Consider the following 27,903-nt stretch of genomic DNA (forward strand, 5'->3'; position numbering starts at 1 on the left):
CCTCTAGGAAAGCCTAGGGTTGGACGGGTGGTATGGGAGACAGAGGATGCAGCAGCCTTCTGAGGTGTCACACTGCCTGGTCCCCACAGTCTACAAAACCAGCATGGATTTAACTAGCAGTGGCCTGAACTGGATACGTTCTTCCTACTGGGACATAAGCTCAGACTAGGTTCATGCAGGCACTTCCCCCAGAGCACATTGGCAGGGGACCTCAGAAGGTTTTACAGCACAGAGCAGGGATTTTACTTATAAGAGACACTCTCCACACTTCTGCCAAGGCATTGTAGAACACCTCAGAATACATAGACCTTCCTTGGGGACTTCTAGTAAGGGTGCTTTGGAGATACCAGTGTAAGAAGTCTCACAATGGCCTTGTAGCACAGACATATAGTTGACAAGTTCCAAAGCAAAAAATGGAGTCAGGAGAAGACATCTTGGCATAGAACCCAGGAGACCTGGCCCCTGCCAGCTCTGACCGCTACACCTTGAAGTGCTTGCTTACAGAAAAAGAAAACCTATTTATAAACTCAGCAGCCTGATGAACACTGCCATGAAAAAGCCATGTACACAGCAGAGAGAAGGAGAAAACAGGCCCTGAAAAGAAGGGTAATTTCTGGGTCCTCTCTCTTCCCTGCAGACAAGGGAGGCAGAGCTGAGTGACCAGTATGAGGCAGTGTGTGACTCAAACTACAGTGAAGCTGAGTCAGCTGCTGTGGAAGTGCTGGACCTGCCACTGCCCAGCTACTTCCGCTCCCGGAGCCATAGCTACCTCCGTGCCATCCAGGCAGGCTGCTCCCAGGAAGAAGACACAGCCTCTGTGCGCTCCATCTCGCCACCTCCAGCCAGCAGCATCAGTGGCAGCAGGACACTTCCCAACAACAGCAGTGAGTTCTGTGGGGCATACATGTGGGAGAGGGGGGCACTGGGGTGGTGGGGAGGAGTGGGAAATGGGATTCTCTTGGCACAGGGAGATGGGTTAGCAGCATCAGATTCTGAAAGCCGATGGGCTCTGGGTTCTAATATTTTGGTCAAATGCTGTCCCCATAACAGCGTTAGAGGAACATTGCCCACAAAAATATCTACATAAGGCAGCACTGAAATTCTTCTGGTTCTGGAATCAATTATCTTAATGCTGCTGGCTGTCCTGGGCACAGCCCAGGTGATGGCCTTGTTTGATGTAGCTGAGCTGTCTTCCACAGCAGGTGTCCAGACACTTAGGGCCTTGCCCACATAGCAGAGCCTCTCCCCTGTTAGCCAAACTTGCTGAGTTTGCGCCATGTTCATTAGCCCAGTTGAGGATTGAACTAGGGCTGTGGGCAACAGCTGTTCCATCAGATGCAGTAGCTGATCCAGCAGCAACTGGGCTAAGCCAGGTACCTCCAGGAGCCTGCCAGTCTTGGACAGCTGGATGTAGAATCTGCTGATACAGGAGATGAAGTTGGAATGGGTTTCACCTGGTTCCAAGCATTAGTGGTAATCAGAAAAGATTCATGGATGAGTGCCGGGTAGTATAGCTTTTTACTCCAATAAAGAGAGAGAGAAATGGAGAGGTGGCTGGAGATTTCTCTGTGCTCCAGCAAATCCTAAAGTCCACATCTAAATTAACCAGGAACTCGGGGAAAGTCTTTTTCAAGGTCTGAACTCTGGCTTGGTAATGCAGTTCAGTACCTCAGGCCACCTCATTCTTCCACCTGTCTGGTGACCCTGTAGCCAGACCAAGTGTTTGACAGAACAACAGCCTGTCAGGCTGTATGTCTCCAGGCCCAGATTCATTCCAGACAGGGTCCCAGTGAAATATGTGAGCGCTGAAGCTATGTTGTGGATCCCCAAAAAGGGCTGGGGGCAGATCCTGTTGCAACTCCTGTTTGCCATCTGAGCCTCCAAATGTGATCCTGTTTCACCCTACTGGGATCCCTGTAAAACTATTAACACATCTGCATCACAGATGAGGAGGACCCTCCTGCCTATGTGTCAATGTTTTTTCAGGCCCTTGGTGTCTGCTCTGTAATATGTTTTGCTATGTGAATTAAGCTGGAATATACTGATCAGATGATAGTAAAATCCTCCCCTCTCCTCAATTCACCCCTCCTCTCTTCCATGCTCCTGATCTGTAACCCACACAAACTGCACTAGACAGAGCCTGGCCTTGCTCAGAGGATTTCTCATGAGAGCTAATAGTGTGTCAGTGATTCCACTGTGGATTCCCAAGGGGCTGCCATCTTGGCTGGTCTCATGTACAATGATCTGACTCTTCCAGCGAGAAGCCAAAGCATGTGGATACCGTATATAGGAGTTTCAAAGGTTTGAGCCCATTTCCTGGGTGATAAAGAAACACTGATGTCAGTTTTATTAGCATGGTAACCTCTGTGAGGCATCCTCTGCCAGAGACAACTCAGGGCTAGAGCAGACTGAATGTTCTTTTGTGCAAATGTGCACAGTGAATGAAGTGCCAGTGAAAAGTGAGAGACTGGAAGCCCTGAAGACCACAGTCATATATTCATTCACCAACTCAGTGCAAATTTCTCCTATGTTGTTCTACCCACCATCCCCAGCTATGATTCAAAAGGGCCATTTCTCATGATGGAGAGGAGGTTAGTCCTCTTCATGGTCAAGTCAGTCCCTGGCTGAAAGTACCCGTTGGCACTAACTGGCTTTTGTGGCCTGGATGCTTCTCCACTGGTAACTAGACTGAGAATCTTTGAACTGATTTCACATAGAACATCAGAGACCTGTTGTCCAGTAACAATTTAAGACAGGTTTTGAACCACATGATTTTGAACCGTCTAAGTCTTACTGAATTTTAGGTTCAAGCAAACCCTTGAATCTCAAAGCAAAGCCACAAATTCCCAGAGACTTGGATGAGTCCACATCTGCTATACCAGGACTTGGAAGATGGCCAGACTTGTACGGTTTGCAGCACACCCCAAATGTTCAAGAATTTCCTAGTTTGTTGTAAATATTTGCCATATCTCTGAAATTATTAGGATGAGGAGGCAGGAAGAGTGGCTGGAAAATTATGGGACCTGGTGCCAGTTTAGAGGTTAGGCTTCTTTCAAAGTCAGCTCAACCACCAGACACCTTGGTATTTAACCTGTGTTGTACAGGTTGCAGTTCCTTCATATCTGTGATGTGTCATGGAATTTGAAATCCCTCTACAACTGCTGTAGAGTTAGTAGTATGTTTATGTTATTTGTTAAAGATGAGCTGGGCCAAAACCCCAGACCCAAATGTTTCTTAACTTGGAGTAAGAACGGACAGATCTTGCTCTGGCCTCAAGGGAACAGTGAACCAAACGTTATCCCCAAAATTCCAGTTCCTTGCAAATTTGGCATAGCACCAGCACTTGGTAAACAATATTGTAAAATTCAGATCCAGTTTCCTCTGTGGGCCTCTCTTGGTTTTGGATATTGATGTTATTAGTTCCAGACAGGCCTGTCTCCTGCAATTAGTAATCAGTGTATTTCAAAAAGCAAAGTCCCCAATTCTCTTCCCCCATAGGAGTAAATCCAGAGTAGCTCCCTTACCCTGAAGTATGCAAGGGGCCTAAAATGCAATAAACAGCTGATGGTTCTAATCTGGGATGTGATTTGTTAAAGGCAATTCTTAGGTATGACAAGGGGATATTTTAACAGTGGTTCTGTGGTCACCCAACCCACAGGAGAGCTCTGATAACTATAGTGCCTTACAGTTCTCAAAAGGGCTTGGTAAGAATCATTTTACTGATTGCTGAAATGTAGCTACCTCTGAAAGGGCAATGACAGCTGTTAATGCTACATGGCAATACTTTAGGTTAATTTAGGACAGGAAGCAAAGAATACTGCACCCACCTTAAATACAACAACATAAGGCACAAGCTGAAGGGCTCTGTATGTCATTGTAATCAGAATGGGAGTTTAGTAAAACACTGGAACAGGTTACCTAGAGAGGTGGTGGAAGCTCCATCCTTGGAGGTTTTCAAAACCCAGCTACACAACATGGACTTAACTAGCAGCAGCCTGAATTGGCTGAGATCTTCCTACTGGAGCATAAGATCAGACTAGGCTCATGAAGGCACTTCCCCCAGAGCATATTAGCAGGGGACTTCAGGAGGTTTTACAGCACATAGCAGGGATTTTACTTATAAAAGACACTCTCCACACTTCCGCCAAGCATTGTAGAATCACCTCAGAATACACAGACCTTCCTTGGGGCCTTCTAGTGAGGACCACAAAGTGCTTTGGAGATACCAATGTGAGAAGTCTCACAATGGCCTTGTAGCACAGACATATAGTTAACATGTGAAAAGGCAAAAAATGGAGTCAGGAGAAGACATCTTGGCACAGAACCCAGGAGACCTGGAACTGACACCAGAATTTGGACATTACACCAGTACTGGTATTCTTGGAAAAAGTGTCACATGCTCATTAATGATAAGTGCTGTTGAGAGAGTGTGATGCTGGAGGCCTTGGAAATACTTGCAAACTCTGCATGGAAGTGATCACGGCCTCCATTTTATGTCTCATCCAAAAGGCAGCAGGCCTGTTAGGGCCTCTGCACCATGCTGGGGGGTCCATGCAGCACTGATGAGGGAGGGACACTGACTAGATGACAGACCGGTTGCTAGGTTGATCTCTCAGCTGCATATGAATGGATCCTGATACTCATGCTTATGACAAAAGCCCATCTCAAGGGGGCAGGGCCACAGAGACAGGCCATAACCATGTGTGTATATGCATCTATCACTGTATAAGCAAAGCAGGGCTGGATCTGTCCATTTTGGTAGGCAAAGTGCTGATCCTGAGCGTAACGTATGGCTCACTGTCCTTTCAACACTCCCCACACCCCTCCCTTAGGGGTCTGGCAGGATGGAAGGGTCCATTTTCTCAGCTTTTACAGACAAAGCAGGGCCTCATGGGGAGACTGCCTGTTGTTGGCCAAACTCTGTCCACATTGTTAGCCAAACCCTGAGCTGGGGAACTCAGTTGGTGGCATGCTGCACTTTGATTGTTGACCAGGTGAGACAGAATTCTGCCCATTGAGTCTTAGGAAATAATTCTGCTTTCTCAGGTGTTGCTGTGATTGAATTAGTTCCCCCAAAGTTTTAGGCACCTACACATGAGCAGCAGGTCTGCTCCAATGCATTGTAATTACAGCGTGTTGGAACGGGCTTGATTAATTGAGTCTGCTGGAGCATGGTAATTACCATGCTCCAGCAGACTCTTGTATCAGTGTCCCCAAACTTAAAAATGGTGGTGGGGATACTTTAACTAAAGCACATCAAACTGGCTTTAGTTAAAGTGCCCCCACTGCCATATTTAAGCATGGAGACACTGTTACATGAGACACTCCAGGCACTTTAATTAGAGTGGCTGTCGGAGCTGCTCTAATTAAAGTGCTCCCCTCCCGCCCCCACTCCCAGAGCCTGTGTATAAACTCCCTTAGTTTGCAAGTGGGGCAAGGGCTAAGTCAGTATGGTACCTTTCTGAGAAACACCCTTCAGTGTGTGTGTCTCTTTAAATTCCTTTCCAGGATGGCATCTCAGTTGTGCCTCTCAGCTGTTCCTTGGTAACCAGAGAGGACAGTCAGTTTGGATCCGAATGATCCCTTTCCCACTTGGTGACAATTAGCATGCTTGCTGTTGTCGTTATCCGTGGCATCAGAAGTTCAAAGCGTGTCATGATGCCTACTGCTGCAGAGGCAGTAGCTTTGTCTACAGACTGAGGATCTGGATCTTGTGGTTTCTTAGCTGATAGGTTTGACTTCATTGCTTTGGCCATGCAAAACAGCAATGTCCACTGCTCGGCCCGGCAGCCAGGGGAGAGGGCACTCACAATATTGAGTACTGCTCATAGTATTGGCATGCAGGGAACAATTTGGAGCATGCAGGTTAGGAGATGACATTGCCACAGTCTGAAAGAAGCTGATTGTGTACAGCAGGGCCGGAAGCCTGGGTTGTCATCCAAGACTGGCTCCTCCAGGTAAGACCTGATAATCTCAGAGCTCTGCTGTAGTGTCAGCCAGGGTTCTGCAGCAGGCAGTAACCTCAGAAGACTGCAGTAGTGCCAAGAACCTGCAGCAGTGTGGGACTCTGCAGAACCAAGCAAATGTAGCAGCCCCAGCACCTTGCAGTAACAGAAAGAATGACCCATTATACCAGACTGTCATTAACACATGCCTGAAGCCTGTGTTAGCATTGCCACCCTTTAGCTCAGGAAGCTGGCTTTGTCTCCTAGTAAGGAATTTCAGAGAGGTCTGGTAACATCTGCTGTGGGCAAAACTGCTGGCACTTGCTCTCACCCACAGAAATATACACACCCACCCATGAAGAAAGACACACAGGCTTCCACATGTTGGCCTCTCCCTCGCTTCTCATTGCCTCCATTGTATATAAGTTCATGGGCATGCATGGCACTTCCCATATTGAATAATGACATAGGCTATGTTCCAGAGAAATTACAGACGACATCCATCAAGGTGAGGCAGGACCCTGGATGAGACAATAGGCAGGATGGAGGGAGGAACAAATAGGTTTTGGGGCTCCCTGGTTGGTTCAAACTCCTCATCCTCATCTTGCTGGCCATGTATCCCTTCCCATGCCCTTTCTCCTCTCCCAGCTGTTCTCTTTACCTGCCCTCAGTGATAATGCATCCACAGTGAGGGGCCCCAATTTGAACTCTCACAGTGCCAGTTTGCTGAGAGCCCTATAAGGCACATCTGTTTGCCTAACTTGCTGTTAGAGTTGGGCTTCCCAGGGGGTTGGAGTTGGTGGAGGGAGGTGGAGTTGTGCTCTGATGAGGGTTTAGCTGGTTTTGTTTTTCTACCATGTCACAGAGGGTCTTGGGACCTTGGACAGTCACCTCCTCGTGTGGCTGCATTGGTCAAAATACATAAGATATATTAGGGGTACAGGTTCAGAGTCAGATACAGTGTTTCCAGGCTGGGCCAAGGCAAAATTATCCTCCAGGCACCCCGCTGGTCAGATGTAAGCTATAGTCCATTTGCATTAGTGCCTGGGAAGCTGTGGCTTAAGGCCTTGGGATGCTTCTGTTGACAGAAATCCTGGTGCCACAGAGAAGCTGCCATAGTATGTGCACACCAGTATGGCTGCTGGTAGCTCCATTCAGCCCCACTCATCCACTGTGCTGGCAGGGTATGAAGTGCATCATGGGAAGGCACATGCTGCAGAAATCATGGCAGCCAACAGAAGGTGTAGGTATAGATGCCTTCTCTCCCTCAGAGGTCTGTCAGCAAAACTGTGTAGCATAAATCAGGGCTAATTCTCCTCTCTGATGCCATCTACTAAATTCAGTGGAATCATTTGTTTTATACCCATGTCAGTGAAAGGAGAACCAGGACCTCATCTCACTGTGTACAACACTGCAAAGTGTTGTGTATTTCAGAAGAGCTGAATCAGTTGTCATGAAGATGCACACGTGCACTCAAACCCCAGCCCCCTGGACCTTTGACAGGAGAAGTTCAGAAATATAGTGAAGTGGGAATCCCCTGAGTAACATTAAATAGCATAATGAACACTGTCCCCAGCTAATTGAGTCTATTATATTCATCCCACTCCCTCATTTTATTTCATGCTATAAGCTCTTTAGGTCTGTTTGAGGGGGGACATATACATATGGTATGTGTCTCTATGTGTGCACACACCTTGGGATACCTCTGGTTTGACAGCCATCACACCTTTGATCAGCTCAACCACACCATCCCAGTTCCTCCTGCAAACACATAGGTCTGTTGCACATTATACGGCAATTAGCTCACATTTGACAGCCAGGAAGACAGATGATGAGCTGCCTTTAATCAACCTTAAACAGGGCTTCTGTGTGTCACAAAGCATGAGACTAAAAAGCCCCAATGAAACCTATTCACATAATTATCAGCCTGGTGACAGCCATTCTGGATCCTTTGCTTTAACAAAGGCCTCCCTCTTGTCCCCCAGCCCTGGTTTTCTTTCATTAGAAGCAGCACTGGGGAATTCCTTGTCCAGTAGACCCCTACAGAACAGCAAAGGGTCTCACATTCAGGGAAGGATGAATGTTCCTGTCCAGCAGTGACATTCCCCAGAGTACTGCTTCATAGATCATAGGGTAACTGAGCCTCCCGTGTTTTGTCTGCTTTTCATCTTACTTTTCTGCACAGCCTGGCATGGCCACAGGACCTTAAATCTACAGAACTGTCTCAGTTCCCCTTGGTCACTCCCACATCCTGCATGAGTGATGACCCTGGCCAGGGATCTGAGATGTAGGTTTCCAGCTCCGTTCCCTGGACATTTAAAGAGCTCCCTGTGTGTTTTGCACCTTGCAATTATGTTAGTACTGTAACATTATGTCATGGGGCTGTGAGGGTGCACAGGTGCAGAATGGCATTGCACACAGTCCCAATATCAATTCATGCTTCTAGTGTCACAGCACAAAGGCACAATGTCACGTGGTTACTTTGTGCTATCTTTTATGGCTGTTATTATGTCATGCTGAATAAGATCACAAAGATGGGCTGCTAACATAGGCACATTTGACCACAGAATGACTATCAGTGGCTTCTGCAAAGGTCACTTTCCCTTAGCCTGCAAGGGAAAGGCACCTTCATCTTCTCTTCTCCTTTGTAGAAAATATTTGCATAATTAGGTCAAATATGCTTCCCACTCCCACACATTGATTTATAATGCAAACTCAGCTTTCTTTCTTCCTCTCCTGACCAGCTGGGGATTTGCCTTCAAACCTGCCTGGCTTTATGATGGCTTCCTCCAGGCCCTCCCATCTGCAGGGAAAAAATGAGAAGCAGCCTGAATGAAAAGAAAAAAAGCTGGCCAGAAAGCTGGGCTCAGCACTGATTTGAAAGGCTAATGCTTGGGAGGGGGGCACCAAGCAGCCCCATTACTAATGGATGCAGCCAGCACTGACCCCAGCTGGCTTGTCAAGGGGGAAACTGCTACTTTCCTTTCAGATTTTCTCCTTCTTTTTGACCTAGATTTCATGTTCCAGAAATAGCTTTCTCTTTCACCAGCATAACAGCAGGAAATAGATTAGGTAGCTCATATGTGTATCTGTGCATATAAGGAAGGAGGAGTGCATGTGGGTGTGGGTAAAGGAGAAAGACAGGCATGTCTGCATTGTGTATGTATGAAGAAGATCTTTGTTCCATTCATTCTCATTTGTGTGTGTATGTGGGTGTTGTCTGTACTGGATCTGTGTGCAGCGGAAGAGACCTAAGTATGCTTTTCTCTCTCTGGTCCTTTCCTCCCTATTGGGGAAACCACACTAGCAACACCATGCTGCAGGTCACATTCTCTTTCTTCAGGATATTTATATCCATGTTGTTTAGTTATAACTGCCTTAAAACAACAGTAACTAAAATTCCCCCCACTCCTCATGTCTGTGAAACCAAGCTCTTTGCTCTTGAGATTTTAGCAGGCCTCTGTGGCTCTTTCTTTCTTGGTGCCCCTGGGTATGTATGTGTGTGTCTGGTACCCTGTCAGCCTTGCTGCTGCATGGCCTGGACCAAAGAATTGTGTACCTTCCACAGAGTCCTCTGCAAACAATACTAAGTTGTAGACAAGGGAAGCTTATGGCTCCCACCAGTATAAAGGATCCCAGTGAGTGAGCAGGGCAGATACCCATAGAAAGGGCACAATAACTGGACCTAGGCATGGCTGGTGGGTCCTGACCAACACTGTGTTTCCCTCTGCAGGGTGTGTGTGCCACAGAGAGTGGAATGAAAGCAGCCATGGGTGGTTTCCACTACTAATAGTAGCACTGAGCACTTTGCAGCAGAGATCTCAAAGCAAAGGCAGTCACTAGTATTGTCTTCCTTGTACAGATATGGAAACCCAGGCAGAGAGGGGTGAAGTGGGACTCTTCAGCCTGGAGAAGAGGAGGCTCAGTGGGGACTTGGTGACAGCCTATAAGTATATAATGGGGGTGCATCAGGATCTGGGAGAACAGTTGTTCACCAGGGCCCTCCAAAGGATAACTAGCTCTAATGGCCACAAACTCCTGGAAGGCCGATTTAGACTGGACATAAGGAAAAACTTCTTTACGGTCCAAGTGTCCAGGGTCAGGAACAGACTCCTGCCAGAGGTGCTGCAAGCACCTACTCTGGACTCATTCAAAAGGCATTTGGATGTTTATTTTACTGGGATCATTTGACCCCAGGAGACTTGCTGCCTATGGCAGGGGGCTGGACTCAATGATATTATGAGATCCCTTCCAGCACCTAATGTCTATGAAATCTATTAAATTTATTAAGTGACTCATGCAGCGCTACTCACCAGACCACAGGAGAGTCAGACCTAGACCTTAAGTCTCATGAGTCCCAGTTCAGTAGCCTGTCCACTAGGCCACAGTAGGCACTGTCGTTGTGACAACACAGCCATGTGTAGTGAAAGCCTCTGAGAGGGATCAGAGGCCCTGACCTGACTGGTGTCAGAAAGCCCAAATGTCCATTTTGCCAGGCTGCACATGGCCACTGAGGCATCCCCCTGTGTTGTTGTGCTAGTCTTAGTCTCCTCCTGACTAGCTCCACACCTGGCGCTGCAATCTGACCAGCTGTAGTCACCCTCAGGGATGGCTCCCAGGCCCTGATGAGCATTGGTTCCATCTCTCCCTGCTGCCTGTCCAATTATGTTCCCATTACATTATTTTGCTCTTGTGCCCTTTGACTTGGCTCCCCAGGGGGTGAAATTGGAACAGAGGACAGGGAGGACCCTCCTCGGTCTCTTGAGTGCAGTCCCCTGCCCTTGCAGGCACCATGTCAGATGGAGAGGACTGTGGGCTGCTTGTCCATGCACTACTCAGTGCTTCTTGGGGGTCCGTTGTCCAAAGCATCGCACACAGTTTAAGGGCATCTTTGTACCTTAGACACTTGTGTTTAAACATGAGAACTGCAGGTTCCCTCAGGGAGCTCCCTTGCTGCTCTTTAGTGTACATGTCTGTCTGTGTGGGTATCTCTCTGTGCTCTAGGTAGATGCGTCTTTCTCCCTGATTCTCTCTTGCCCCATTACATCATTTCAGTAGCACAAAGGTGCTGGAAAGCAGAAGCCATGCAGGAAGGGAGCTGGCATCACTATGTTGCACTCTGCCTGTTCATAGCTGGAAGATGGCCCTGGGGGGTACAGCTGTTGACAAAGCAGCCCCATTGCTTGGACTAACACAGAAGTGGCCCCAGTATTAGGAGATCACAGCTGACTCCTTTGTAGCACCCCTCTAAGCTGGATCCAACTTTTATCCCTATATCTCCATCTCTGAGGCTCTCAGCTCTGGGTGTACATTATAATTAGAATGCACTGTAGCAGTACCTGACACACTGAAAACCAACAACCATCACTGCTTTGAGGTGCTCTAATTGACAGGGATTGTCCTGGGCAATGTCAGCAAGTTCAGCCAACAGGAGCTGAGTGCAAGCATCCCCCAGGGAAACAGAGCAAAAGGAACTTCTCCATTTGTTGCTCTCCATTGCTGCATCATCTCTTGTGCTGGACTGCTTTCTCTCTGTTCCCTCAGTGCCCTTCTGTCCTTTTCTTTCTGTTGAGTCATGACCTGAATATTAATAAGGGCTCAGATCAAAATTGATTTAGATCTCTCAAAAGTCAGTTACAGCCCTATGTGGCTGACAGTCCGTCCACTAAAACAAGCTGTTTCCACTAGGGGCTAATCTGCCCTTCCAGGACCTGCACCTGCTTCACAGGGAGAAAATAATTGAACCGGCATATGTTTAGTTTTCTTTGGCAAACTCCAGAGAAAGCTCCAAACTGCTAAGCCTGAACATCAGTGACCAGTGTGATGAGGTAATAAGTAAAGCTAACCTCACCCTTTCTTGCATAAGTAGATACATCACAAACAGGTGTAGGGAGGTGATACTTCCCCTCTATGTGGCATTGGTCAGGCCACAGGTGGAGTAGTGCATCCAGTTTTGGGCACTGCATTTCAGGAGGCCTGGAGAGGGTTCAGAGGAGGGCCACTCGTCTAGTTAAAGGCCTACAGAAAAAACCCTACATGGACTGATTGGGAGACCTGAACCTCTTCAGCCTCTGCAGGAGGAGGCTGAGAGGGGATCTTGTGGCTGCCTACACTCATTGGGGGGGCACAGCAAGAAATAGGGATACAATGTTACCAGGGCGCCTGTCGAGGTAACTAGAAATAATAGCCCCAAACTGGAAGAGAGCAAATTCAGATTGGACATCAGGAAAAAAAATTTTACAGTGAGGGTTGCCAAAATATGGAATAAGCTTCCAAGGGAGGTGGTGCTGTCCCCTTCCTTGGAGGTGTTTAAAAGGAGATTGGACAGACACCTGCCAGGGATCGTCTAACCCCAGCACTCATTCCTGCCCAGGGCAGGGGGTCGGACTCGCTGATCTAATAGGTCCCTTCCAACACTAACATCTATGAAACTATGAACAAAGATCCAAAACTGTGGAACTCATGCATGGCTCCAAACCTTCCCAGGGCTGAGAAGAGAGGGCCTAGGTCTCCAGCCTGGTTCTCCTTTAGATCCACTTTCCTGCTTTTTCTTTGATAATAGATCAGGCTTCTCAGCAGAGTCCACTGATGGAAATTAGAAGCAGTGTCCAAGGTATAACTTACTGATGCCTGCCATGAATAGCTAGAGTTTGGAGTGGGGCATTTTATCATTCTACTATATGCTTTCTCTTTGCTTTGAATGTCAGTCCTGTTCATCTCCGCAGGATGTAGAGCAATCAGTGAATCATAAATAAATCACAGCACTCAAGGATCTATTGTAAAAGCAAGTAGTTCAAGCAATACACAAGCTCCATGCCTGGGCAGCACAGGGAATAAGACTACCTGCAGAGCCACAAACCCCAGTACAGGCCAAACCTTCTGTAAACAACCTTGTTAGAGGGGAGCTGCTGCTTGCACACTGCTGTCATGGGCATGGCACCCTAGGGAAGTAGACACTGCCATCATAACTCAGACTGTGACACAAGTACAGGCAAGCATATATCTGGCCTTGGCAGAGAACTTTCCCATTTCCACTGCCATCCTTCCAGCCTGAACATGAAGCTTGTCAGGATGGCCAGAACAAGTCCAGCTGGAGCCCCAGTTCCAATTGGGTAGGAACCCACCATTACAGTAGTCTTGAGCCCCATTGATCAGTGATTCTGTGCTCAAGCAAAGCACTTGAGTTCAGTCCTGCATTCAGGTGGGTTCAGTTTGTGTATAGGTTGGTTCTGCTCATTCTTTCTCAGGTGGAAACTTGTTCTACTCATTCCCTTCCTTCCCCTCAACCAATCCTGACTGTAACCCCATGTGACAGTGCTACTGCTTCAGTCCACATAGGACTGAAGATGGTGGCAACTAAAGGAAGAACAGAACCTAAATTCTCCTTTCCCCCATTCAGAAATCCCCTTAGTTGAAGCAGCAATGGAGAATCAACAAGCAAAAAGACATAGGCACTTTTGTTTATTTTTCCTTCCATCTGTCTCAGCTAAAGAAAGACTTTCCTCTAAGACAGAACTGAATGGCTGGATCCTCCTTTTGGTTATGCTGGAGTAAGTGCATTCTTCTTAATGGAATTTTGCCCCATGTAAACACATGAAGTAGACCAAAATCCAGGTGCGGATGTGAACACTTTGGCTCCTAGTGTGATGCATCCAACCCTACGTGGAAAGCCATTCATGGAAACACAGAACTGAACAAGTTTTGAATCAGACTGTGCTCATCCTTACCAGCAAAGGAATCTGATCTCTCCATTCCCAGCCTTTGCTGTACTTGACTTATGGGGAACAGGGACATCCACTTTGGAGTGCAGCTCTTCCCACAGAGAAAGCTTTGAATTTATATAAGGAGACCAAGTGGGAAGGTCTGGCTTGAGATGCTTGGGGGCTGGGAGGAGGCCCCTCAGTGCAGTCCAACAGCCTTTTGAGAGAGATTCTCCCAGAGAGGAAGAGTCATGCTGAAGAAGTTGCCACTGTGGTACCATGCTCATCACCAGTCACTGGAACTGTCCCCCTGGCATCACATCAGCAGAGATGGAGTATGAAAGACACAGATTTGGCTTAACAGAGTTTTACTCCCACACTCCCCATTTTGTTAGCAATGATATGACCCTCCCCTTCCCCCTTTTGAGCTCCCTTCATTCAGAGGCTTCTAAGAAGTGCTGTTTTCAGGAACCATCTTTGCACAGAGGCCCATTCCCTTCAGAAGGTCAAGCAAAACATCCAGAAGTAGCACTGTATGTCACAGGGCCTATCCTCCACCCTACTGCATGTCCAGACTTTCAGCATTTTCCTTCTGTTTTCTCCCCACTGCACAGAGCCTGGTGTCTTAAGTGCATCAGTTCTTAAAAGCCAGTCTCTGGTTCCAGGACGTCTCCAGCCCTCTGTTCCTGCTCAGGTTTCATCAGGAAGCAAACAAAAGTGCATGTATACATAACTTTATTTGCTTCCTGGCCACTTTCCTTAATATTCATCCTAAGGTTTGATCTAGTCTCTCCTGGTCTTCCCTGTACGTAGCATCGTGTTGAAAATAGATCCAATGGTGCCTAGCAGTTGTTAATTTCTCTGTGTGCTAAATCTGACAACTGAGTGGGCACAAGGACTCTGTTCCCTGGACAGGCATTTTGCAGGTCCTCTCATCTGACCCATTCTTGTCTACCCAGTGAGGTGTGACCAAGAGCTGAATCTGTCTACCAGTACATGGGGCATGAAGCCTAACTGTGTTGTGGTGAACTGCTGAGGTCTAAGCCCAAAGAGCTCTGAGCCCCCCCCAGGTCTAGGTTTGTTGCCCGTAAGCCACCTGACCATTGCCTAGCCTTGCCAGGGGTCAGTGCAATAAGCAAGGGCTCCACATTGCTGTGGCTCACAAGCTCCTTACCAGGGTACTGGGGACATGACCCTGGGGACATGACCTCTGCATCCTGGGGTCAGGGCACCTGTTCTTCCCCAATCTGCTGCTATTGGAACACGTGTGCAGAGACAGGAAACATCATTCTGCAAGATAAGGCAGCATAAGTAGACCCTAACAACATTGTAGCAATATCTACTTCAGTTTGTGCCTGTATTTTTAGAATTTAAAAAATTGATGTTTTTTAACATTATAAAAATACTTCCATGTGGGCTGCAGAACTATTTCTTACTGGAGATTAGATATGGTGAAGCTTGAAGCCCAATTTAAGCTCTGCAAGGCTTGTGCTGATTTCCTTGTGTTCCATGACCTGGCATGACCCTGACTAGATTAATGCAGCAGCCCAGTAGTTACTTGCACATTAAGGAGAAAGTGGCATTAGTGTTTCATTGTCCTATGCTGTCCAGGAGACACCGATTACTGTGGGATGTGACTGGCTCTGTTTCCTTTGGGAGGGCTGTGGGTGGCTCTTTGCTCTTATTGATAGCAGTTGGGGGCCACCAGTGCCTGTGGTTATTTAAGGACTTGGCAGAGTTCTGCCAGAGTGGGTTGTGAGCGTTTTCCAGCTTGGAATTATATCTTTTTTCACACTGATACAATCTTCTATTATAAATTTCTTTTATCCTCTGTTTTAAGCGGAGGCTGTTAGTGGCTTCTGGGAGAATGGGGAGGACACTTTTCCTTGATAAAGCTTATCAAGGGGTTCTAGTTGCCTTCTGGTTTAAAAGCACTAAGTAAACATAACTAATCATCTATATTCCTCGAGTTGCTTCTATTCAAGAAGTTCAAAACCCAAGTAAGCCTTCTAGCAACCTCTAGGTAGGAGTGGATCCCTACCCCCTTGTAAGAGGCACAGACTGAAAGTTACTTACCAAGGTCAGGCATGAAGCATATGACAAAGGCAGAAATGGGATTCTGCTCTACCTCCCACTGTAAACTGCCTACAAAAAAACAAAGCAGGAAGGAATTGGGCCAGACTCTTAGTCAATATAAATCAGTTGGCCTCCACCAGCTGAGAATCTGATCTATGGGCTCCTTATTCAAGAGCTGGGTGTGTGGCACTGCATAATGGAAATTCTAAGGCTTCTGAACTCCTTACAGGGCTTACTTGAACTGGGAATCCAGGCTTCACCAGAAGGGCTTAGTAGCATAGATTTTTTCATATACAGTGAACAGCAAACATTGTTAGTAATTAAAACCCAAGCTTGTTGTGCCTTTTGAGTTAAGGGAAGTATCCCTGTGCACAGTTGTGGAAAGAATAAACATATCCATCCCCCTTCCTCCGCTGCCCCCCATCAAGTTCAGTTTCAGTTTTGCCTTCATCTTCAATTCTACTTTTAAGGTAGGCATTATTCCAACTATTTGCTTTTGACTGAGAGGTAAAGCTGGCAAGTCAGTCAACAATGCAGAAGTCCTCGACTTTAGGAAAGCTGACTTTGATAAGCTCAAGAGGCTTGTTGTCAAGGCCCTAAGGAGCCGTGACTCAACAGGGAGGGGAGTCCAAGATGAGTGGTTGCTCCTTAAGGGAGCGATCCTGAAAGCATAAGGGATGTCCATCCCATCTCAGAGGGAAGGTAGCAAAAGGGCACAGCAACCCCCTTGGCTCAGCAGGGAACTCATGGACCTCCTACGGCTAAAAAGAGAGGCTTATAAAGGATGGAAGACAGGAATCACCACTAAGGAGGAGTACTATGCACTGGTCTGGACCTGTAGGGAACAAACCAGTAAGGTCAAGGCTGCAACCGAACTCCATCTGGCTACACGTATCAAGGACAATAGAAAGTCCTTTTTCAGATATGTGGGGAGTCAGAAGAAAAGCAATAACATTGGACCCCTGCTAAACCAAATGGGACAACTGACAACTGACACCCAGGAAAAAGCCAGCCTGCTTAGTGGATACTTTGCGTCGGTTTTTCACCAGCCCAAAGGAACCACCCTGCCTAGCATGATGTGGGACAGCCAGGGTGAGGGTGAATTTATACCCAGCATCAGTGTAGACCTTGTAAAGAAACACCTTGAGAGGACGGATCCCTTCAAGTCAGCTGGTCCTGACAGATTGCACCCCAGAGTACTTAAGGAGCTGTCAGGCATCATAGCCCAGCCACTGGCAAAGATATTCAAGAACATGTGGTGCTCAGGTGAAGTATCCGAAGATTGGAAGAAGTCCAATGCGATGCCTATTTTTAAGAAAGGGAGGAAAGTAGATCCAGGGAACTACAGGCCAATCAGCTTGACCTAATCCCTAGAAAGATTCTGGAAAAAATTATCAAAGAGACCATACTAAACAAGCTGGCTGATGGCAACATCCTGCAGGACAGCCAGCACGGGTTTGTTGTGGGTAGGTCTCTTCTGACCAATCTCATCACCTTTTATGACCAGGTCACATATCACCTGGACAAGGGAGAAGAGATTGACGTCATATATCTGGACTTTAAAAAAGTCTTTGATCTGCTACCTCAGGATCTCCTCATGGAAAAATTGGCAAACTGTGACGTCAGCTACATCACAGTCCGATGGCTGGGGAATTCACCCTGAAGTCAGACCCAGAGAGTGGTAGTTGATGGAAGTGAATCATCATGGCGATCTGTGACCAGTGGTGTCCCCGAAGGCTCCATCCTTGGACCTGTTCTCTTTAACGTCTTTATTAATAATGTAGACACTGGTGTCAGAAGGGGGCTGGCCAAGTTTGCTGATGACACTAAACTTTGGGGCAGAGCTTCCACCCCAGAGGATAGGCTGGTGATCTAGGCTGACCTGGATAGGCTTAGTAAGTGGGCGGATATAAACCTGATGTCACTCAATAGGGAAAAATGCAAGGTACTCCACCTCGGGGGGGGGGCGGGAAAAACCCACAGCACGCTTATAGCCTCAGCAGCACTACACTCACTAGCACCACGGCCAAAAGGGACTTGGGGGTCATGACTGACCACAAGATGAACATGAGCCACCAATGCAATGTCGTAGCTGGTAAAGCAAACAAAACTCTAGCTTGCATCTATAGATACTTCTCAAGTAAATCTCAGGATGTCATCTTCCCACTGTACTCAGCCTTCATGAGGCTGCAGCTGGAGTACTGCATCCAATTCTGGGCTCCACAATTTAAGAAGGATGTGGCGAAGCTTGAGAGAGTCCCAAGGAGAGCCACATACATGATCAGAGGGCAAGAGAACATACCTCTAAGGAAGTGGAGAAAACTTCCCACTATGCTACCAAAACCTGGAACTAGATTCTACTATCTTTAACTCCTACATGGCAGTGGTTCTCAAACCTGCTTTTAGCTTTCACACTTTTTTTTTGATTATGGAAAAATAATAGAGCAATTCTTCTGTTCCAAGGAACTTGGAAAGACCACAGTAGGCACCCTGGTTGAGGGTAACTGTTATATGGAGTCATATTCACTCTAACCAAACTATTTTGAAGACTAAGTACCTTGGAAGACTAGGGCATATAGAAATACAGGAGTACTTAATTAAGTAAAGGTATTACTGCTACTCTTTCTAGAGGTCAATAGGTTTGTGTCCTCCATGAGTGCCCCTACCAGTTTGTAGACAACTGAAAATCTTGTCACTTGGGCCCAGAAGTTAAGTATTAAGTCCCACTAACCTTGCGCTTCCCTCTCCCCCCCCCCCTTCCTTCAGCCCACAAAATCTACATTAGCTTCTGTTACCCAGTGTAAATTGGGCAGTTGCCCAGTTTTTGGACATGAAATTCTGCTAGAATTCTGTGTCTGCTTCTGACTATTTAGCCCAAGGTTATTTTGTCTCCTGCTTCAATCCAGCATGCATAACATACAGGAGACCTGTAGCTCTGAAGCTCACTGCTATCTCTATAGTAGTCAGAGCAAGATATCTTTAAAAGCTTTTAACAGAGAACTAAGATGTGTGACAATAGTCAATAACTGCATATCCAGTCACCTAAAGACTAGCTGTGTGTGAACACAACTGAGTCCCATTTCACCCAAATGTATAGCAAGCAGGGAGTTCAGACTGACAGTTCACTTTGCCATGTTGGAGCACTGGAAAAATGACTCTTTCCTCTCCCCCCCCCAAATATGAACTACACACTATTGATAGAAGTCAGATGTCAGAGCCAGATGGCAAAAAGTTCAATTCCACCCCTCCCCCCCACTTTTCATTTGACACTTCCTGCTCCCTGCAAACCTCAAAACAGCTTCAGATTTTTTTTCATGGGTTGAGGAAGTGTAATTGGATTCAGTGCAAGTTACAGGAACATATGTGAGCAGGGAGGATTAGGGCTGTGCAGGCAGGCGGCCTTGTGGAAAAATGGAAAAATCCATTTTAATTTCTGCCATGAAAAGTTGTTAGTGCATTTCCTATCAAAGCAGATTTAAAAAGAAAAGACTGATAGTATAATTGCAGTTTGCTTGGAAAGCAGATTAGGGTTCATGCTGTCAGGATGGTGTTCCATTAAGATTGTATTCAGGGCACAGTGATGGTGATGGTTGCTGAGTGACTCTATAGGAGCTTAAAGAATGATCTCCCCTCCCCTCCCCTCCCCTTCCTTCCCCTCCCGTGCAATCTATATCTGGTCTCTAAAGCACAAGATCAGATCGCAGGGGAATAGACCCTGCAGTCTTCCCTTTGTTGATATGACTCAAGTTATTAACTTACTAGTTAACGAGGAAGTGGGATCTTGCAAAATTAATGAATTATAGGCACTGTCTTCCAGATGAGGACATTAAGTAAACCTTTTGTCCTCTTGAGTGGCAGCTCATGAGTGCCAAGCAGAAGGGGAACAATAGGCTATTCCATGTTTGCCATCAGGCCAGGACTTGACCTGCATTTAATTACCTGATTTGCCACAGGCTTCCTATGTGACTTTAAGAGGTCGCTTAAGTGTCTAAGTACCTTTTGGAAACTTTGGGCTTTAGTGCAGTTGTGATTCTCTTTCCCATCACCTAAAGAAAGATGATAGCATTTCCCTACCTCGTTGGGCTGATTGGAGCCTTAGTATATTACTGTCATAAGTGTTTGACTTCAGTATTGGTAACTGTACCAATATCTGTAATAGACACAGGAGCCATCACGAGAGGCAGGGATCAGAGTGGTGCACATGTCCCTCTAGAATGAGATGGTAGAAGGCAGAGCCAGCCTTAGAGAAAATGGTGCCCTGGGTGAGCTTGTATTTTGGTGCCCTGCCCCAGGGATCACTCTGGCTTGGCCTGGATCATCATGTCCCTTTTGGCTGGGGCAGAGGCTTCCAGCTTCGCATTTGGTTCCTTCCCAGTCACCAGCCCACACCAGGCTCTTCCTGAGCAGCAGCTGGAGGCATGGGAAGGGCTAAGGATTGGTCAGGGCGGGGTAGTATCCTGCTGACCATGGTACCTTGGGTGGTCAGCCACATCACCCACCTCTAAGGCTGGCTCTGGTAGAAGGTGCAAATGATGGGGAGGCAGGATACTAGCTTTGCTGCCCTATTTATAAGAGACAGATTAGCTTTTAAATTTCCATTGTGGAACTGCAAAGTCACCTAGATGAGTGTTATTTACATACAACCCCTAGATTCCAAAGACTGCAAAGAGAATTTCTTAATCTTGCTGCTGGGCACAGCTTGAAGTCTTGGTAGTATATAAGGGCTTTCACTGTTTGGTCAGTGATACCGTTGTCACCTATGCTTTACTCTGGATCAGATGCTCAATGTGAAAGGAAGCCAGTTCTGGGGAAACAACCTGGGAAAGGTTGGCAGCCTAGGGTTGTTCTTACTTTCAAGGTAGACAGGGTTATTTGCTGCTCTTTGCTTCTTTCACAGTTCTACTATTATAAAGCCTCTAAATAATTCATCAGTTGTTGACTTCTCTCATGACTTCCGTGGCATGCTTGCTTGTTCTTTAATGTAGTGCAAACACTACTGAAATAGTGTCTGGGATTGCACAACAACGAGATCTGTGCTGTGATGTAGGTATAAGAGCAGTCCGCCTCCTGCATCAGCTGAAGTACTATAACTTGCTCTTCTGCTGTTTGCCCTTCTGCAAAAGGGCGCACAGGAGTGCTGTTCTTCTCATGACCATGTTGCCTTTTCCTAGGTCAAGCCCATCAGTTCTGTCTACAACTTCATAGTGGTAAGAGCCGAGGAGGGTGGGGGGAGCCCTTTACAGAAGTTCTTAATTTAAAAGAATGGCTGTAATCACATTGGGCAATGCAGCTATGAGAGTAAATAATGTAGGCTATGTAAAGAATAGGATACAGGAAAATACTGTCTGTTCATGCCATTATTCAAACTGGTGGCATGCTCACTGATCTGGAATACTGCATAAAATATTAAGTCCCCTGGAGGGACTAAGATCTGTCATTTACAAAATGGGATCTAAATGCCTAAGAGTATAGTCTCCTGGGGGAGAAGGGTGGGGTAATCAGTGGGATTTGAGGTGAATGGAAGCAAGGAGAAGGGGTGAAGCATTCACTAGATTCCCATATCAAAAAGGTATTAAAAGTCAGTCAGAAAAGCCATGGAATCTTTCACGAGAAAGCGGGTTTCCCATATGGGGATAGTAGAAAGGCTGACTCCTCAGTCCTTGAAAGAAGATGAAGAAGTAAATGAGGAATGAGGGTTAGATGGCTTAAGTCAGATATTCCTGCTTGTCCTTCTGTCGCAATAGATGTACAAGGGGAAGGCCAGTGAAATAGAGAGACATTGTACTTAAAATTGACAAAAAGAAATGGTGTACACACAAGTCTCCTCAGCACATGGAACCTGCTGCCACAAGACTTGGATGTTTAAGATGATAGTAATCTTCAAAAACAGGGTAGATTATATATAGTGTTAATTGATATTGTCGTAGCATCTGGAGAAGCCAATTCTACAGTGCTTGGCACAGGACCACAACTACCAAATGCAGAACAGAAGACACCCTTGCACTAAAACTGACTTTAAGATAATGAGAACCTCTACCACTTTATTGGATAGGCCTAAAGATAAATTGAAGAGGCTTCTGGCCTGGGACTGTGAAGCTGTTTCAGCCTCCTTCTGCCGGAGAGGGAAGTTCAGATAAGGGGTGGGGGGAAGCAGGGGAGGACCACAGGCAATTGCCCCAGTCCTCGGGGACCGGACAGGCCGGCTCCTGTGGTCCCAGCACTGCAGCTGGGAACCACATGGTGCCAGAGAGGCAGGGGGTGAAGGGGAGTATGGTGGTAGCAGCAGGCAGGAATGGCTGCATCAGGGGAAGGGGGAGTGAGCAGGTGTGCAGAGCACAGTGACAGCTAGCCAGGAGCACAGGGCCCACGCTGGTGCACTGGGGCCAGTGCTGGCAAGGGCCCAGAGCGGTGCGGCAGGAGCAAAAGGCCGAAGCAGGCTTCCCCCCCTCTCCCTGCTGGCACAGCCCAGCCCAGCTCCATAGAGTTCCTGCCAGCCCATGCCCCATGCTCCTGCTGCCCTGCTCTGGGCCCCCGCCAGCACTGGCCCCAATGCATCAGCACAGGCCCTGCGCTCCCACCCAGCTGTCGCTGTACTCTGCAGGGGATGGGGTGGGGATCGGGAAGTGGCATGAGAAGGGCAGCAGCGGCAGATGGAGGGGGAGGTGGCAGAGAGTGGCAGCAGGGGGTCCACGCTGGTGCCCTGGGGCCAGGAACATGGAGTCCGGGCTTGAAGGAGTGCTGGCAGGGGCTCTGCCTGCCATGGGGGGGGAGCTGTGGGCAAACCCTCCCCCTCCACACATGCACCCTCCCCAGGCACCCTTTCCCCACACACTCACAGCCCCCACAAACTCCACATCCACACACACTGATATACTCCCCCACCCCACATACATGCACATCCACCCCCATGCCTATCCACTGCGCCACACACACACCCACAACCTCCCACACACACCCACAGCCCTCAACAAACCTATACCCACTCCCCCATGCTCCCACCCCCCACAACATACAAGAGCAAGACTTCATTTTAAACTATTGTGCAATCATCTCTATGCACACTACACTAACACATGTAAATCAGGACAAAAATATTTTTTGAAATCATAAATGAATGTTGTAGTAGATGTTTGATTTTTAGAATATAATTTGGTATTTTTCTGGTTCCAAGATAGTAAACCCCCTTGCTGAAAGGAGTACTTCTGGGGGGTTAGAGGATGGGAGTTCCAGTCCCAAGGTGGTGACCAGGGGCGGGGCTACCCATGCGGCCCCTGATGGCCTGCCAAAACTCAGTAAGCAGCCCTCCGCCCGCTAATAATAGCCCTCCCCTGGCCTAAGCCCATGGGCCCCCCGCCCTGGTTCCTGCCCCCATCGGGCACCGGGTCTGGCCTTCCCAGCTTCAGACCACCTCAGTTGCCTTTCCAGGCTCAGGCTTTAATCCTTCAGTCTTCTGCCTTTCTGTCTCCTGAGCCTGGCCCCTGGCAAGGCTCAGAACTGCACATGCCCCTCAGCACATGCAGCAAAGTGGCTTGCACCTGCCCCAGACAGGCTCAAACCCTCACGTGCCTTCAGGCACCCTCCATGGCCTCCAGACCTCCCCCAATAGCCATGCCTGGTCCTCCGGTTTAAACCAAAATACAAGCTCACTGGTGACACCTAAAACTTGGATTCTACCAGCTATATAATAAATCCTCATGCGGGGTCATGCTTCCCCACTAGCCATCAGCTCCTTACTTGCGGTCTGCAGGGCCATTCAGGTATCAGCCAGCCAGTCAGTCCCTGTCCTGTAGCCCTCTTGCTCAGGATCTTTTCTCCCTGTTGCCTGCAGGGCCATACTGCCTGCCTAGTCTCAAGCACTGACTGTATGTGCCTCCTCAGCCCTGCTACTTCTAGTTCGGTGACATTAAGTCAGCCCACTTTCTAGCTGCCTGCACCCCCTGAGCCAGCTCAGCCTGCTACTGTTTCCTTTTAAAGTAACTGGAGCCCTCTGGCTCCCTAGTATACTAGCCCCATGAGGACTCTTCTTTTGAAGCATTTGATGCTGACCATAGTTGAGCTACTGGGTGAAATGAAGCACTGCACTGAGGTAGTGTGGCAGCTCTGGTCCTAAGTGCATGTACAGCAGTGCACTGCTGTATTAATTTTATTTTAATGGAAAATGTTACTTCCAAGGCTTGCCCATTTTCAGGAGGGCCCCTGGCTTTGCTGTTTTGCAACCCTGATTTAATTTTTTCTACCACTACCACCCTCCCTGCCTGCCATTCCTGCATGAGGTTTTGAGTCACAACCATATCATTCTTGCTCAGAAACCTGTAATGAGTAGCACTAATGGGATCCAATTTCCTCTTACTGATGAAATGTTTCTTTTCTCCTTGTAATCTCTCTTCTTAGTGCCAATTCTGGGCTGAATTCTGGCCCTTTTAGGCTGCTGCTTTGATAAAACTTGGCGTGATGAGCTAACACAACCCCTAGTGACCTCCAGCACAAAATAGCAGGATTGGAAGGGACCTCTGGATATTATCTACTCAAGTGTCCATTTCCCCTCTCCCCAGTCCCTGCATCAAAGCCATCAAAGTCAAGTATCAGTCTAGCCTGTCTTAAATGTTCAAGGGTTGCAATTCCACAAACGTTCTGGTTAACCTGTTCCAATGCTTAATTAATGGAAGTTTATCCTAACATTCAACCTACATTTCCCTCTGTGCAGTCTGAGGCCATTGCTTCTTGTCCTGTTCCCTGCAGCCATATAGTCATAGTCTTTGTCTACCATCTTTTAAAACCATCCTTCAGACACTTGAAAACCTAACAACAGTAGCAGGGAGGCCCTGTCCCAAGCTTACCCTGCCTGGGCTGGGAGCACAGCAGCCTGGAGTCTAGGCAGAGGTTCCCCCAGATCCCCAACCTTGTGGATGTTTTTCTCTTAAATAATTTAGTGCCCTTGAGTGTTAACTGATAGATGTGGCTTGTTGTGATCTCTTCTTACCTGTTCTTTACACAGCAAGTCCCTTATGCCCTGAGCCCAGTTCTGCTGTCCCATAGATGGACACATGTGCCACTGAAGCCAGTCAGTGAAGTGGTGCCCTTCAGTGATGCTGGGGTACGTGTGTCAGAGCTTCCTTGAAGTTACTGCACAGCAGGATGAGGAGAGCTGAGCAGCGCTTGATCTCATGAATTATGTTCTTGAATGGAGGGACAGAATTGAGCTAATACTTTCAAAAGTGAATGTCCTGACAGAGAGGCTTTGAAGCAGTCTTTGCTTTTTCCAGCGCTTCAGTGTGTGTGGGCTTCCCTTTTGATTTTTTTAAGGGGCTGTAAATGTCTCATGAAATGAGGGGGGAAGGGATGTAGGTCCTGCATCTCTTCACGTCTGGTTTCCCTAAGACAGAAGTTGTAGCGTATGGCTTCTACGGGAAATTAACATTCTGGCTTCTCGTAACACTTTTTTTTTTTCTGCCTTGTATTCTTTCACTTGCATACAGGCTTTTTTTTGATCCCCAGTGTTAATGAGCCTGCTGCAAGCAGCCCATGACACAGCTGTTACCTAACTATTGCTTTATGAAACTTGCTTTGTGTGTAGACTAAAGTTAGGTCTACGCAGCAAGCAAAGGTATCGCAGCATGTGTGGATGTCCTGGCTAGTTTAGCTGGGTCAGGTATAAGAGCAGTGAAGCTACAGAAGCATGAGCTTCTAAAATCTGTATGGCTATGCCCTTGGTGCTCTCAGCATCTGCATTGGTTGTATTAAAACTAGCTTTGGTACATCTACCTCTGCAACTACATCTGTTAGTACATTGTATTGATGTACCCTCAAGGGGATTCAAAAAGTCCCATTTCACAAGAGTAAAATGCTGTTTGTGACTGGTTGTTATAGGCTCTCTGGAAAATCCTTCAAGCAAATTAGGATACACTTTTGCACCGTTTGATCTGCAGATGCCTATGACTAACTCGAGAAATGTATTTGCCCATGGATAGTGGGAAGTTTTAAGTGTAAAATTCACTCTTGTTATAACTGATGTTACCCTAACTGAAGTCCCATACTCAGATGCATGTGTTGTTAACTCTCTTGCCTTGGAGCTTTGCCTGAAGATGGTGGAAGGACAGTTGACCACTGATAACACAACCACTTTGCAGTATGGACACAGGATAGAACACACTCAAGTACCTCTCGCAGTTCCTCTGAAGCTTTGTACCGAAGCGTTATACCCACACTTGCCAGACCTGTTCTCTGGTAGCTCTCAGAGAAAAAACTCAGAGTAGCTCAGCTTATTGCAGGACTCAACTACCTGATGCATGCCTCCAGAAATGTTAATGGAGCTTGTGAGTGAGTACAGTGCCACCATGAGTAGCGTAGACTGTAGGTGCTATAGTAGCAATTACATCAGTACAGACAGTTGTACCTCACAGTGTAAGCCTATATGCCCCTACCCACCCTTCATACCAATTTTAATAGTTCAGGGTATTGGTTGTGCCTGTGTAGAGCAGCTCTGGTGAGGAGCCTTGACTGCTTTTGGCTTCCTTTACCTGGACCTCTCCACCTGTCACAGCAGAGACAAGAGAAGCTGATGGGCCATACTTTGCTGTTCTCCGCACTTATGGTCCACTTCTGAAAATCTGTGCCCTTCCTTCTAGCCTCCTCTTAAAGACCCCCAGGGTAACCAATAGAAAATGGCTATGATGGTTAGTTAGGCATTTGCGTCCTCTCTTTATGACTACAGTCGCTGAGCAAGGCTAAATGCTCTACTCCTACTAAAGTCTGTGCCCTTCCCTCCCCACCCTGACACTCAGTGCACACAGAGTAATTGCTGTGAATGCAGTACATCTATACACTCGAACAAGATGTTTGCCTACAATAATCCAATTATCTATTGTTGGTGCAGTCACTGGGCCAGACTGTCAGCTCATAAACTGGCATCTCTCCATTGGAGTCATGTCAATTTGCATCAGTGGAGAATCTGGTTTCCTATTTCAGTCTTGGCTTTTCCTCCCTCAAAACTTTTATATGCTTAGAATTTCTGAGTGGCTTCAAGCATCTCCAAATGCTGCACGCATTTTATATCTGGCATAAGAAAAGTCTTTTTTTACCAGTGATTTGTCATGATGCAAAATTTCAACTTTTTAGTCGTTGGTCACACATAGTGCCTTAGAGAGCCAGATAAAGGCAACTTAAAAAGCAGTTTGGAAAGCTTTTGGCAAAATTTTCTTTAAGAAAATAAAACCCTCACTTTATTTTCTTGATGGAAAGAGAAGGCTGGGCTTGAGGTAAAAGAACAATAGGTACTTCCTGATCTAGGCAGTACTTGGAAGTGTTCTTAAGGCAATTGGGGCATAAGTTAGTGATGTAGTTAAAATGACTTATGCATTATAGAAGCATTATCTCAGGTAGGGGTACACCAATAATGATTTTCTTGGCCCATACTGATAGCCAATGATTAATCAACCATATCAGCTGATGCTGATCTGATAACTAATATTTAGTAATAGTGCAAGGCATTTTAAACTACTGACATAAATAAACTGTTTGGTTTTTTTTTGGGGGGGGGGGGGGGTTGCATTTAAAACACACACACGCTTCCTGGCGTGTTCTGGCCCTTGATGAAGAAGGTGGAGACCACCTAATTCCCATGCACGTCGCCCCCTTGCCTATGGCTCCTACCCTCAGCCCTGCTCTCTGTGCAACCTATGCTGCCATCTCAAGCAGGCAGTGTGGACTCTTGTGCAGACAGTGGCACTGGGCACGTTTGGAGCCCCAGAGCACACTGTTGCCTCAGCGTCAGCCGGCCTTCACACAACTGAGTTCCCATAGCTGCCTGGGAGAAGCCAGTTTTGCAAAGTCCTACTCTGGACACGTTCAAAAAGCATTTGGATGATTATCTTGATGGGGTCATCTGACCCCAGCTGACTTCCTTGTTTTTGGGCAGGGGGATGGACCCAATGATCTCATGAGGTCCCTTCCAGCTCCAATGTCTATGTAATTTATGAAAGTCAACCAGTGCCTGGCAGAGCGGAATGTCCTTCGCACGGTGCCTTACTCTGCCTGCGTGCAGCTCAACATCTTCACGACAACCACGGTACTCAGCCCCTTGCTCACATGGCATTGCCATGGCAGAGGCAGCAGCAGCAGGAGCTGGTAATGGTCCCTTTGTTGCTGAGCGCGCCGCCTTGTGATGGCTGTCTGGGACCTGCAGT

The 27,903-nt window shown here is 47.2% G+C and overlaps 1 protein-coding gene across 7 annotated transcripts in view; it reads left to right on the forward strand.

Moving 5' to 3' along the window:
• The window catches only part of DLGAP4 (DLG associated protein 4), a 352,337-nt gene that overhangs the window by 264,861 nt on the left and 59,573 nt on the right, over positions 1-27,903 (forward strand). For all 7 annotated transcript variants that reach the window (XM_059733235.1, XM_019484656.2, XM_019484657.2 and 4 more), the window contains one exon: positions 638-884. In XM_059733235.1, the coding sequence (XP_059589218.1) occupies positions 638-884 (247 nt within the window). The remainder of the gene's footprint in view (positions 1-637; positions 885-27,903) is intronic.

The sequence above is a fragment of the Alligator mississippiensis genome, chromosome 9 (assembly GCF_030867095.1).
Source record: "Alligator mississippiensis isolate rAllMis1 chromosome 9, rAllMis1, whole genome shotgun sequence".
Taxonomy (NCBI): Eukaryota; Metazoa; Chordata; order Crocodylia; family Alligatoridae; genus Alligator; species Alligator mississippiensis.